The sequence below is a fragment of the Aethalodelphis obliquidens genome, unplaced genomic scaffold (genome assembly GCF_003676395.1).
Source record: "Aethalodelphis obliquidens isolate GAN/ISIS:26980383/991018 unplaced genomic scaffold, ASM367639v1 scaffold14, whole genome shotgun sequence".
In the NCBI taxonomy this organism is placed as follows: domain Eukaryota; kingdom Metazoa; phylum Chordata; class Mammalia; order Artiodactyla; family Delphinidae; genus Aethalodelphis; species Aethalodelphis obliquidens.
In genome coordinates, this window is record NW_020837958.1 from 38,892,805 (window position 1) to 38,908,139 (window position 15,335).

At 35.8% G+C, this 15,335-nt stretch overlaps 1 protein-coding gene across 1 annotated transcript in view; it reads right to left on the minus strand.

Moving 5' to 3' along the window:
- The window catches only part of RRM1 (ribonucleotide reductase catalytic subunit M1), a 34,817-nt gene that overhangs the window by 11,666 nt on the left and 7,816 nt on the right, over positions 1–15,335 (minus strand). The window contains exons 3-12 of the mRNA XM_027115568.1: positions 14,020–14,197; positions 12,841–12,941; positions 10,499–10,558; positions 9,609–9,648; positions 9,189–9,351; positions 4,995–5,136; positions 3,225–3,308; positions 1,412–1,573; positions 955–1,034; positions 88–289 (exon numbers count right to left, since the gene is read on the minus strand). Coding sequence (XP_026971369.1) covers positions 88–289; positions 955–1,034; positions 1,412–1,573; positions 3,225–3,308; positions 4,995–5,136; positions 9,189–9,351; positions 9,609–9,648; positions 10,499–10,558; positions 12,841–12,941; positions 14,020–14,197 — 1,212 coding nt within the window. The remainder of the gene's footprint in view (positions 1–87; positions 290–954; positions 1,035–1,411; positions 1,574–3,224; positions 3,309–4,994; positions 5,137–9,188; positions 9,352–9,608; positions 9,649–10,498; positions 10,559–12,840; positions 12,942–14,019; positions 14,198–15,335) is intronic.

The window sequence follows — 15,335 nt, forward strand, 5'->3', positions numbered from 1 at the left end:
GGGAAATCATGTGAGGGAGTCACAAATAATTCACAAACTCCTTAAGATTCTTCTCTCAGTACCTGAGGCAGAAGTTTTTCTACCTACCTCATCTTTGCTGGTATATTCTACTATTTCTGTGCACAGGTTGCTGCATTTGATCGTTCCTAGGTTCTGCTGGTTGCTCTTCCGATTACAGGAATCTTTGTAGAGCATGTACGGGGTACCTGTCTCTGTCTGAGACTCAATGATGGCATACCAAAGCTGCTGAGCTTTTACAACTTTGCGGAAACGACCCTCTTTCTCATAACTGAAAGGCAAAGCTAGTATTATTTTAATATTCCCTAAGGAAAATCTTTATTGCAGATAACATGAAGAGAAACACCAAAATATAAAATATTGAAAACTCTTAAATTTCTTACTAAGTTTTTCTAAGAGAAAGAAATTAGGAATATGATATTTATTTTACTATGGCTAAAGTCAATCCCACTAAATCAACAAAACCTTCCATAATAAAAAGGAACAAAACCTGAAGTACTCAAATTGTGCTACTGTGCTAAAGCAGTACTGTTGTGCTATTATTTAATGAACTATTGACATGTGTGTCCCAGTTGCCCTTGATTCCTGTGTACTACACAAAGCATACCTTGTTCTGTCAAATGTACTTTATGACAAAGCAAATTAATAACAACCCTGCTAAATAACTCTTTGCATTAATTTTTTAAAGGATCAATTAAAAAAACCTGAATACCTATTTACATGTCCCAAAGTTTCAAGAAAGAAGACAAACCAAAATTTTGGTGAAGATTCAGGAAGAAAACATGACCAAAATAAAATTATTAGTCACATTCTCTTCTAGATGCTTCTCAAGATTCCTAGAAACTGGCTAATGATTGACGTAGTTTTAAAATTTAGATCCTGTAAATAAAAGAAACACATAGTTAAAGCATTATTACTCTCATATTTTCCCCATACCTTTCATATAGCTTCTCAAATTCTTCTCCCCAGACCTCATCCAGACCAGGACACTCATTTGGACACATCAAAGACCAGTCCTGCAAAGGGAAGAAGAGTACCAACCATAAGAAACTTCAAATAACCAACCACACGTAGTCCATTAGGAACACTGCAAGGGATATTGTGGCTTCCATAGACTGTCTTAAAAATTTGCTTTAGAAATAATAATTTTAGGCTCAGGCCCAAACATCTAGTTTTGCATGTTTGTTCATGACCCTTCAACCATTTAGGTCAGATAGCATCTACTTTAGAGAATAAAAATCCAAGAAGGCAAGAACGGCATCTCTTAACTTGTTCAGCATGCCTTTCCATGGCATAACATATAGGTGGACTCTTCCTAAGCATGATTTAAGATGACTGAGGAGAAAACTTATATGAATCAAGTTGTTATTACTAACAAGTACCTATCTCTCACCTGATTAGTCTCCACTCGTTTCATGAAGAGATCCGGAATCCAAAGGGCAAAGAAAAGGTCCCTGGCACGCTGTTCTTCCTTTCCTGTGTTCTTCTTTAAATCAAGGAACTCAAAGATGTCTAAATGCCAAGGCTCCAGGTAAATAGCAAATGCCCCAGGTCGCTAATGGTAAACAAATCATCATTCTTCTCAGAATCAGAATAAAACAAAGAAACTTCATATTTTCCAAAGCACTTCAATAATATCTCCTTGGATCTTCACTACAATTAATGAATTAAATGAGATAATACAAATAAAAGTACTATAAAAATATAAAGTAGTAGTAGTTTTCTTACAATTCTAGCAGTAAAAAAGAGCATTTAACATAAAGAAAATGTGGAACAAGAAAGACTAAATAGGACTTCCCTGGTGGCGCAGTGGTTGAGAATCCACCTGCCAATGTAGGGTACAAGGGTTCAAGCCGTGGTCCGGGAAGATCCCACATGCCACAGAGCAACTAAGCTCGTGAGCCACAACTACTAGGAGCCTGCGCTCTAGAGCCCGTGAGCCACAACTGTTGAGCCCGCGTGCTGCAACTACTGAAGCCCGCGTGCCTGGAGCCCGTGTTCTGCAACAAGAGAAGCCACCGCAATGAGAAGCCCACGCACCTCAACAAAGGGTAGCCCCCACTCGCCGCAACTAGAGAAAGCCCTCGTGCAGCAACAAAGACCCAACTCAGCCAAAAATAAATAAATAAATTTATTTGAAAAATATAAGAAAAATAAAAGACTAAATAATTTATCCAAAATGACACAGTGAACTAGGGATGGAGTTTCCACTTCAGCAGTCGTCCAGCTCACTTTACACTATGTGACATGTATGCAAAGCCCAAAGAAAATCACTTTAACTTTGACAATAATGTCGTGCTCAAAAGGTCAAGAAGGTGGTATGTCTTATCAAGGTCCCCATAGATTTTTTTTTTTTTTTTTTTGCGGTACGCGGGCCTCTCACTGTTGTGGCCTCTCCCGTTGCAGAGCACAGGCTCCGGACGCGCAGGCTCAGCGGCCATGGCTCACGGGCCCAGCTGCTCCACGGCATGTGGGATCTTCCCAGACCGGGGCATGAACCCGTGTCCCCTGCATTGGCAGGCGGACTCTCAACCACTGTGCCACCAGGAAAGTCCCCCCACCATAGATTTTTTTTTAAGTGCATCAGAAGGAAATTCATAAACTAATAGGTGATTACTATGCCTACATATCCATAAAAGGCAGGCTAGATAGTTGCAAACTATCCTGCTGATAACATTGGATAAATGATCCAATACTCTCAACTTTACTTTTCCCTCTATAAAATAGACAGAGTTTTGTTTTGTTTTTGTTTTCTTTTTTTAAAGAAAAACCTAGAAAACATATTACAACCCTTTTTCAAGGTTAGGTATCAATATGAATCACAACTTTAGAAATTCCTTGCAAATAAACTGTCATGTAAGACAGCTGACTCAATCACTGGCTGCCTGGAGCCAGGGATAAAGTATGTATTGGTGGGAGTGATGGGTGAGTAATACAAAGGTGCATGAGGAAACATGTTGGGGTTATGGAAATGGTCTATGTCTTGACTGGTGTGATTACACAAGTATATACATCTGTCAAAATCATCAAAATGTATACTTCAATTGTATACACTTAAAAGTAAAAATTATACTCATTAAATTGATCATAAAAGTGGAAAAAAAGCAAAGTTGTTAGAAACATACACAATGAGCCATCTTATTATAAGCATATATGAGAAAAGATTTTCAGTTCTGGTTTCTAGGACTTTCAGTAACAAAGCATACCTTGTTTCCACCTTGATCCACATATCGAGCTGTGTTGTTATATACTCTCAACATCGGTACAAGACCATTGGAATTGCCATTAGTCTGAAAGAGAAACTGAGGATAAAGGCATCTGGAGGAGAAATAGGGGGCTCAGCAAGAAAAAGAACAAAACGGTTCAACAGTGGACAAATTACTCTCTCCCAGTCTACAGTTTCATCTGCTCCCCATCTCTCCCTCTGCTTTAAAAACATAATGCCCAACATAAAATAAAATTTTGCTGAATAAATCGCAATTATGTACGAAGTTATTTCATGGCATCTCTAATTTACAATGAGAAATTACAAGTCAAAAGAATCCAAAATCAGGATAGCTAAATTTAAACCCCACACGTTCAAAAGGTCATTATATAAAGAAATACTTTGGGTAGAGTAAAAACGCTACTACAGTATCTTTTTCCCAAAAGAATTCAAGGCAATTTACAATAAGAATTATATGCAATGGATAAATCAAGACAATAAGGTAAATGGAGATTCTCAGCAATAAATGGATTCTAGAATGAAGATGAAAAAAATACATAAACTCTTAAGACTAAAAGATACCTCATCAAATTTTAAAAATAATCCTTCTAACCTCAAGGCAAGCCTTTAAACAACCTAGAAAGATAAGTGAGCAATGGCTCACCCTACTATTATGTAATGAACACCACGTAATGGAAAGGTTTTCTTCTGGACTCTAACTTTATTCTATAGGGTTAGATATTTTCTTCACCTTACAGAGGAGGAAACAAACTCAGAGACGTAAAATAACTTGCACTAGGCCACACTACTAGTAATTAGTGAAGATAGGATTTAAATCCAGGACTTAACCAAAACGATTACCTTTTTTTTTCTTTTTTTTCCTAACTGAAGTATAGTTGATTTACAATAGTTAGTTTCAGGTGTACAGCACAGTGATTCAGCATTTTTGCATATTATACTCCATTATAGGTTATTACAGTATAATGGGTATAATTCCCTGTGCTATACAGTATATCCTGGTTGCTTATCTATTTTAATATATAGCAGTTTGTATCTGTTAATCCCATGCCCCTAATTTGTCCCTCCCCCGTCTCTCTCCCCTTCAGTAACCACAAGTTTGTTTTCTTTATCTGTGAGTCTGTTTCTGTATTGCATATACATCCAGTTGTATTATTTTTTAGATTCTACCCAAAACCATGGTCTTGACTCCCAGTGAATAGTGAACTAGAAGAGATGAAATTTACCTCATTAAGTGACAATGTTTAAAGCTTGAATCTTGGCTCTATCACATATTAAGTGACTAATCTCTGGAAGTAATTTAGCTTTCTAAGCTTCAGCTTCCTCACTTATCAAATGAAGACTTTGTGGCTATACTCACAGTTACTGTAAGGAATAAAGTTTACTGTGTCTGTAATGATATCTATCTCATAAGGTTGCAGTAAGGGTTAAATGTGTAATTCACATAAAACTTTTACAACGGATTCGGCATGTAGTGAGCAATGAATAATAATAACGCTATCATTATTGCTAAAATAAATCAGGATTCCAAAATCTGACCCTAGAGACCATCTAATCAACCTCTAATAAGACAGATGAAAATGAGACCAGAAGTGGTGAAATTACTCAGTCTAAGTCACACAGCCAGCAAGTAATTAACAGAGATCCAGGTCTCCCAAGCCCCAGCAAATGCCCTCTCAATCACAAGCCTGGTTGCTTATGGACCTGAATCCCCCTAAGCCTATACACTTTTAGTCACACAACAGAGGCTTACCCCAGCAATGTAGCTGCCAGTAGCTCGAATACAACTCACAGCAACACCAATTCCCCCAGCCGACTTGGATATCAATGCACACTGCTTTAGAGTGTCATAAATACCTTCAATGCTATCATCTTTCATACTCAGAAGGAAACAGCTACAGGGGAAAAAAGTCACAACTCAGCAAGGAACCGAAGCAAAGCAGAATCAAAAAATGACTATATAATCCAAAGACAGTAAGTTAGGCAAATAAACAATTTGAAGCTTACAAAATTCCTAGGTGTTTTTAGAAGGAAAAACACAAAATAAAACTTTTTACTGGATATGACACAATAAGATATATCAACATATATTGTTTTAAAATCACCTTGCTGCCTACCCTAGATGCTAAGCCTGGAAGGAAGGCTTAAGAGATAAGTTTAAAAATATTAGCTTCCATGTTCACCAGACTGCAAACGTGCCATTATAACATTTTCTCATGTAAATTCCTAAGCATACATAACACCTTTTCAACCTATTAATAAGCCAAGAAAAATTAAACATTTATGAAAAAAACCCCACCTATCCAATACTGAACCAAATTTGGTATGTCCATCAAAATTTAGCTTCCTTACAGTCTTTTTGAAGACAACCCTTCTACCTGTGCTTTGGATCTTATCCTCCTACCCCAGGAACCTTAGTCTTCCAATGATCCCTTCAGTAACTTAAAAATTCAACCAATCAGACGGACTCTGTTGACTTTTTCTATTAGATATTCAGACATTCAGAAAGGCACAGAGAATAATATAACATATACTTTGTACTTAGCACCTACCTCAAGAAATAAGACACTACAAATATAACCTAATTACAATCATATACCATTTCCATGCCTTTCTACGTTCTTTTAGCATTGACATATGTTCCACATTTTTGAAATTTCTGGCTCCATCTTGTCTCTCTGTAACCCACTTTTATTTAACTCAATACTGTGTTAGAGATTCATTCCTACTGATACATATAGGACTAGTTTATTTTCACTGCTGTAATCTATTCCATTGTATGAATATACCAATATATTTTGTCCATTTGCCTACTGGTGGACATTTGGATTACTTCCAATTTGTTTGCTATTCTAAACAATGCTGCTGTGAAAGTTCTTAAACATATCTCCTTGTGCTTATGTCTAAGGATTTCTATAGGGTATAAACCTAGGAGAGGAATTTCTGGGTCAAAAGGTATGTATGTGTTCCACTTTACTGAAGATTCTCCAAAGTGAATGGGTACGTATACTCCATCTAGCAATGCATGAGAGTTCCCTATGTTCCACACTCTTACCAATACTTACTATTATCAGCCTTTTAATTTGTGTCAATCTGTTGGGTATGAAATATCTCATTATGATATTAACTTTCATTTTCTTAATCACCAGCAAAGTTTATCAGCATCTCACGTGTTTATTAGCCAATCAGTTTCTTCTACAAATTAGCCCATGTTTCTATTTCGTTTTGTGTCTTTTTCTTATGATCCTTCAACAGTTAACATACATTGCAAATATCTTCTCCCAGTCTGAAACTTTTTTCACTGTATTTGGCTCACAGAAGCTTTAAGTTTTAATGTAGTCAATTTTTCCTTATATTGTTTGCTTATTATATCTACTTTAAGAAATCCTTCACTACTCTGAGGTCATATATAATCTATCAAGATTTAGGTTGATAGTCATGATGTCTGCAGCTCACTTTCAAATGACTCAGCCAAAAAAAAATTTTTTTTAATTTTAAAGGTAAAAATACATATATATGGCAAAATGTTAGTAATTTTTTTATCTAGGCAGAAGTGAGTGCATGGGTGGAGTTCACTGTCCTTTTCTTTAAATTTTCTGAATGTTTGAAATTCATATTAAAAAGCTGAGGAGGAAAATATTTATTTTCTCTATATGTTCTTCTAAAAGATTTTACTTTCACATTCTCTTGAATTTATTTCTATATATGGCATGAAGAAGGGAAATCTAATTATACTTTTCCCCATAGGATAACCAATTTCCTTAGCACTGTTTTCCCAATGAAATGCAATGACACCCTGTTATTCATCAAGTTCCCATATAAGCCTGAATCTCTTTTTGAGCTCTCTGTTATGTTCCAGTGGCCAGAGCAAATACTATACTATCCCAGAGTAAATATCACAAAGTATGGTATTTACTCTGGGATAGACAAACCATGGGTTTATAGTGGTCTTGAAATCTGGTAGGACTTTTTCTTCAAAACTATCTTGTTATTTATATTAGTTTCCTGTAGCTGTCCTAACAAATACCACTAACTCAGTGGCTTAATATAGAAATTTATTCTCTCACAGTTCAGGAGGCCAGAAGTTCAACATCAGTTTCACTGGGTCAAAATTAAGAACATTCCTCCAGAGGCTCTAGGGGAGAATATACTCCTTGCCTCTTCCAGCTTCTGGTGGCTCCTTTGCTTGTAGCCACCATCACTCCAATATCTGCCTCTATCTACACACTGCCTTCTTTTCTTCTGTATGTATCATATCTCCCTAAACCTCTCTCTCATAAGGATATTTCTACTGGATTCAGGGCCCACCTGAATAATTCAGGATAATCTCCCTATGTCAAGATCTTTCTTAATCATAACTGCAAAGACTCTTTTCCTTATAAAGTAACACTTACAGGTTCCAGGGATTAGGACCTGATATCTTTGAGCAGCACTAGATTATTCTTAGCATTTTGCTCTTCCATATAAACTTTAGAATCAGCATGTTGAAATTCTGACTGGAATTACACTGAAACTATAGATTAACTTGGAAAAAACTGACATTGTTACAATATTAAATCCATTTATGAATATAAGATCACTCTCCATTTATTTGTTTTTTAATGTCCTTCAATTACGTTTTAGAATTTTTTCCTCAAAAGCCTTACACAACTTTCATTAGATTTATTCTTGGGTACCTTCCAGTATTATGATATGTTTTAAACTTAAATCTTCTAACAGCTAAAATACAGAAACTCAACTGATTAATTTATGTCGAATTTACATCCAGATATTCTGCTGAAATCTCTTTTTAATTCTAATAATTTGTCTGTAGATGCTCTTCAGGAATCATTACAGTTTCGTTCCCTCATTTCCAATCTTTTTTTTTTCCTTATCTTACAATGCTGGCTCAGGCCTCCACTAGAATGCTCAAAACAGAGGTCCAATAGATCTAAGTTTTTAGTGGATTATCTTTTACCAAATAAAGGAAGTTATTTTCTGTATCTATTTTGCTAGTTTTTTTATTATGAAAGTATTAAATGATATAAAATGTTAGTGCAATGAAGTACATTAATACACTTTTTGATGTTAGCATATCCTTGAGTTCCTTGGATAAAACAAACTTGCTTAGGGTGTATTAGTCTTTTTTTTTTTTTTTTACAAATTACCAGACTCTGTTCCAATGTTTCCTTTATCAGAAAATGGCACCATAATAAATCCTGTTACTCTACCCATAAACTCAGGAACCACTCTTGACTCATATCCAAATCAACAAATTCTATCAATTTTACCTCCCAAATCTCCTGAATTTGTCTATTTCTCTCAATCTCTACTTTCACCTCCCTAACCCAAAATACCATAATCTCTCATACAGACTATGATTAGAGCCCTCTAATTACTGTCAGTATTTACTTTTTAAAAAAAAACTTTATTGAGATATAATTCACATACCATACAATTCCCCATTTAAAGTGTACAATTAATGGTTTTTAGTATATTCACAGAGTTGTACAACCATCACCACAATCATGTTTAAAATTTTATTATCGGCATTTGTCTCTCTTCAATTCATTTACCACACTGCAGTAAGAGAGCTTTCCAGAAAGTAAATCTCATTTAATCAGAACAGGAGCGATTAAATGTATATCAGGGCTTCCCTCGTGGCGCAGTGGTTGAGAGTCCGCCTGCTGATGCAGGGGACACAGGTTCGTGCCCCTGTCCAGGAGGATCACACATGCCGCGGAGCGGCTGGGCCCATGAGCCATGGCCGCTGAGCCTGCACGTCCAGAGCCTGTGCTCCGCAACAGGAGAGGCCACAACAGTAAGAGGCCCGCGTACCGCAAAAAAAAAAAAAAATGTATATCAAATTAATTTTTAAGTGATGAACTGCCTAGTTTCTTCAGGTCAAGGTTTATTTCCCTAGCAAAAGCATTTCAGAACATTAAAAGCGACTATAGATGACACATACCTAGAAAGTTGTGGGCGGTTGGTGCCAGCATTGAAAAGAGTGGGAGAGGCATGGGTAAACCACTTCTCAGAGAGAAGGTTGTACGTTTCAATAGCAGCATCAATATCTTCTTTGTGAATGCCCACAGATACCCTCATCAACATATGCTGTGGTCTTTCAGCCACTAAAAACAAAAGAGGAATTTTCACGTAATGGGACATGTGAGAAAAACTAGGCTGAGATATGTACTTGAGTCAAAAAAAGGAACACCAAAAGACAATTTTAAAAATTTCACACCAATAAGCAGCAAAATTATTCATAAACTAAACCTGAAGTTTAAAATGTTAGAGTTTAAATAGAAGTGCTAAGGCTAATAGCTCAAAGCTCTATTTTCAATATAATGAATAGAAAATGTACCACACAAACACATTCATGTCTCACCTTTTCCACTGATCTTCAACAAATAGGATCGCTCCAGCGTCTAGAAAAAGCAAAACAACAAAAAACTTCCAGGGCATAGTGTTTAAAGACATAGTAGATATATCATTCACAATAAGGCAATCTTTTTAAATCTTCTCCGTTTTTAATATAATCTTAAATGACAAGAATAGCATATTTCGTTTTACTAGCTTTAGCTTGGAACATTATCAATTGGCTATTTGTTTTGGAAAAGACTGCCTGAAAATTTCTGGAAAAAGCCAGCTCTATGTTAATATGTATAATGTTAATAGCAGATGTTGTAGTATTCATCACCACATCATAATGGTTAACATTTATGAAGTGCTTATAACAGGCTAGGCATTGACCAAAGTAACACACACACTCACTCCTCAAGAGAATTTGCTGTTGAAATTTTATTATTATCCCCATTCTAAAGATGAGGAAACTGAGGACAGAGAGATTAAGTATCTTGCTAATAAGAAATGGAGCAGAGATTTGAACCCAGGTGGTCTGACACCAACATTCATGTTCTCAATCACTACATAATACTGTTTATTAACACAAAAGTACCTAGAAAAGCACTTGGCACATAGTAGGAATTCAATAAACAGTTGTTGCATAAACAGTAGAATATGGAATCATTCTGGCAAATTACCTGCATAACTCCAAAGGTATCCAGAAGTAATATTTGGAAAACTTGAAAACTGCAAATGAATAAGCTATCTTTCCTTAATTCAAACAACGACCACCACTCTAACCCCACTAATCCCACAGGTCCCCCAACTCCCAACAAATTACTACCTCTATAATTATATCACTAAAACATAAACAAAAACCTGTATTTCCTGATTCAGGGAGGAATTCCCACTCATTTGAAACCCATTATTTACCTTAAAGCCAAAGTAATTATAAGAGAAATCTCGGTCATAGATAATGGCAGAATTCAGGCGCTGGTGAAGGTAAAAAAAAATCCATAATTAAGATAATTAGATTTATTTTCACAAACTCTGGTATCTTTCAGCCCTGACTCCAGAACTAAAACTGACATAGAATATAAAAGAGATAACACTAAGTATTACTTAGTATAGAATAGAAATCCATACCTGATGTCAAGAAAAAAAAATTATATAAATTGAGTATCCTAATTAGGTTTAAAAACATGTACATTAAAGGACTAGAAGAAAACATTTAAGTATAAGTTGTATATAAGTAAAAATACATATGTGACTTACCAAACTTTCCCTATTATGTTTACAGTACATCTCTGAAGAAGGAAAGAACATGAGCATAAAAGGGACTATATTATCACCCTTAAACATGTTTTTAGATTAGCTATTACTCCAAAAGTATCGGAGCCATATAATTAATAATATGTATTTTTATCTTCCATTTTAAACTGCACATAACAATATATAAGATAAATAATTACGTTAATTCTAAGGCTCATCAAATCCATGGTCCTTTAACAGGTTTTAAACGAACTACTGCTGTGACAGTAATATTTTAAAGCAGAACTGGCCATTGTTACAGGCTTTTGTAGGCTATAGAGACATTTAAAGAAAACAAAAGCAATTAGGTACAAATAATCATTTTGGATAGAGAAATGTGGAGCCAGTCTTTCAAAATACTATCAGTATTTCCATATAAGGATCCATGTCCAAGGACTTGAAAAATCTATACAAAACTCTTCCCTACTAAGTCCGTGCGCCATAACTACTGAGCCCGCACTCTGAGCCCGAGAAATACTGCTTTACACAGTATATTTCAACATTTTCCAAATTCCATTCATTCAGGTATCATCTCATCTCCATGATTTGTGTTAACTACCATCCATTCTATTAAGACTTTCATTCTCACTTTTTTTGACTTTAATAAGTTTATTTGAAAAAGAAACTTGTGGGAATTCCCTGGCAGTCCAGTGGTTACGACACTATGCTTTCACTGCCGGGTTCAATCCCTGGTAGGGGAACTAAGATCCCACAAGCTGCAGGACATTGCCAAAAAAAAGAAAGAAACTTGTATGTTGATTCCATAAGTGGAAGACTAGTATAAGTTGTCATAAAATGAAAACCATAATAGGGAGGGTGGGAGGGAGGGAGACGCAAGAGGGAAGAGATATGGAGACATAAGTATATGTACAACTGATTCACTTTGTTATAAAGCAGAAACTAACACACCATTGTAAAGCAATTATACTCCAATAAAGATGTAAAAAAGAAAAACAAAACTCTTCCCTTCCTCTTAAATTTTTAAGGGCATCTTTGTTGCCAAAGACAGGTAGGGGCCTTGCATGAAAAATGGAGAACTAAAATACTTGATTATCAATATTTATTTTTTAGATACAGGTTTTTGCTGTCGTCATTTTATTTTTGTTTTTCACCTGTCTTCAAGATTATACATATGAACAACACACAACTCAGTCTTCTCTCAGTCTCTTTAACATCAGATACATATTTAGAGACAGCCGACTAATCATTCTATTACCTACAGTTAAAAGTGGTTTCTAACCTGTGCAGATATCCATGGTAAATAAATCCTGTGTGCAAAAGGGCTGGCTGGACCTACCCATCTTTTCCCTTCTGTTCTTTGGGATGTAATTAAGAAAGGGGTTGAAACACAAATGGATAATTTTTAAGTTGCTGAGCAAGAAGATCTTTCAAAATTTTACCTGAACCACCCTTTTGGAAGTCAGTTTAGCAATGTCTACTAAAATTTTAAATGTACATACTCTTTGGCTCAGCAATTCCACTTAAGGAATTTACCTTACCGATACACTCATCTACAAGTAAAGTGCTACCATACAAGGATATTCACTGCAGTGAAAAATGGAAAACAAATATTCATCACTACAGCAATTCTTACATATATATACAATGATGATACAGCTACAGAATGGAATTCTATGCAGGTAATTCATAAATGCTAATAAAGAACTATCTCTAAGATATACCTGCAAGTGAAAAAGTAACAGAAAGAATAGTACGCACAGTACACTACCACTAAAAGGAAAAATAAAGGTACACATACGTGTATTATAGAACAGCTCTGGAAAACTACATTTTAAAATGACAAAATGTTGCTGTTTCTAGAGAGGAAAACTAGGATTCAGAGAAGCAGAAAGAATTACTTTTTACCTCTATCTCTTGTAGTGTTTAAATTTTTAAAAATGCGCTTATTGTCTTAAAAAAAAGAATCTATAAAAAATTTTTCACCAGAAAAGCATTATACATACATCTTTATTGGCCAAAACAATATCCACTGTTGACTTGGCCACCATGGGAGAGTGCTTGCCATTATGCGGATTTATGTAGTTGAAGAGGTCTTCCATTACATCTAAAAACAAAACAACAGAAAATTAAAATATCAAAATCACTTAACAGCTAATTCAATCTTCAGGTAACAGTTTAAAACAGTGGTTCTCAACCGTTTTTCATCCCAACCCACCTTAGTACCTAGCACAGAAAGTGCTCAATGAACATACACACGTCTAATAAATATATAAGGAAATATATATATTTATAAGCTAAATCTTCCAGAGTTAGAGTGAGCATAGGCTCCTGTAGTTTGAAAAAGACTGCCAGATGATTCTGACATATAACCCCATTGAGAATTACTGGTTGAAAATAAAGAAAAACAGAAATTACAACCTCTTCTCAAGTTTTTTTTATCCTAACAAAACAGACACTCAACTTAAAATTCAAAACCTATCATCGCAGGCATTTTACTTCTATAAATGCACATTTAGTAATAAGCCCTCTCTCTTCCAGACATCACAGCAGTATTTAGTCCTCTGCATTTATACATATAATACACACATACACAAAGCTGGCATTCTGACTGAATTTGACTTGAATCCATAGTTAATTTCGGGAGAACTGATATCTTTACAATAAATCTACTGAAGAGTGAGATATAATGTTTAAGTCCCCATATAACAGATCTCGAATTGAAAGCTGAAAGATTTCTACTCTCAGTCTACCAGCTGACTTCTTATATACCACTTTTTATATAGCTAACAAATTATTTAACCTTCCTTTGCCCACATTCCCTGAGCTATAAGATGGGAGTGCTGACTAATGGTGACAAAAGACTGACTGTAACACTTTGTTTAACCCAGAAATTATCAATAAATATTATTCTTTTTTCCAACCACACCACCACCAAGCATCTAAAGATGCGTTTCAAAAAAAAAAAGAAACAAAAAGATAAAGAAAAGTATCCATTGACCCTTCCATGCAGCAGGTCAGCAGCATGGAGAAATAGGAAGTTCTAGTCTCCCTCTGCCACTAACCTGCACACTTTGCTTTTTTAAACAAGACGGAATTTCTCTTTCTGACACTCAAGGTTTCATTCTAGTAAACTTATAAATTTTCTGAGAATACTAAATTCTTTCTTTTTCCTCTAGACTCACCACTGAATACTTTCTTTGTTTCTTTGTGCAAGTTAGAGACGGCAATCCTTGCTGCCAGGATGGCATAGTCAGGGTGCTTAGTAGTCAAGGTCGCAGCTGTTTCAGCAGCCAAAGTATCTAGTTCCACAGTAGTGACCCCACTGTATAAGCCTTGGATTACTTTCATGGTGATCTGAGCCTATAAAAGCAAAACCAAGAATTACTTGTGCTTTCCCAAGAACCAAGAGCTTCCTTAAGAGAGCAATGAAGAAAACAATCAATTTATATCAAGATAAAAGACAACTTCCTTTTATGAAAAATTATCTTTCAGAATGGTGGGCTGTGGAAAATTTAGTAATGAGAATTCATAAGCCAATAGAGCTGCTAGAAAATGCATACTACATATACAATGAAGAAGTGTGGGACGAAAGAAAGAGAGAGAAAGAGAAAGAAAGAAAGCGGGGGGAGGAAGGGAGGAAGGAAGGAAGTTAGTTTTAAAATCTAAGTAGAGCTTTTACAGAGATTAACAGTCATACAGGGAAACAGCTGAAAACGGACCAATGATTCTATCATTATTTCCCCATCTTGCATTCAAATTCTCTCTATATAATCAGGGTTCACGCTACATACTTACCCATTTTGCCCCAATTCTACCTAAGGACAAGTACGGGAAAGCAAATGAATCAAACTTTAATCATTCCAATGAAAGGAGATGAAGATATAAGTTAGAGTTGGGGCTGAGTCATCAAATAATTTAATGGCTACTCCCTCTTTAACATTTCACAAATTACAAAATATCTCAACTTTCATGATCTTCTCTGACATTTCACAATTACCTGTGAGATGGGTATATAACTTTCACCACTTTACATGAGGAACCAGGTTACTGGGACTTGCCCAAGCTTTACTATCTAAGTCTTCTGGCTCCACATCCCATTCAACCTCAATGCATTTCACTGTTTTCAAGACCGTACTGTAAGAGATACCCCTCTTTAAAACACACGACGCTAACACACATATATATGGAATCTAAAAAAAAAAAGGTTATGAAGAACCTAGGGTCAGGACAGGAATAAAGACGCAGACCTACTAGAGAATGGACTTGAGGACACAGGGAGGGGGAAGGGTAAGCTGGGACAAAGTGAGAGTGTGGCATGGACATATATACACTACCAAATGCAAAATAGATAGCTAGTGGGAAGCAGCCGCCTAGCACAGGGAGATCAGCTCGGTGCTTTGTGACCACCTAGAGGGGTGGGATAGGGAGGGTGGGAGGGAGAGAGACGCAAGAGGGAAGAGATATGGGAACATATGTATATGTATAGCTGATTCACTTT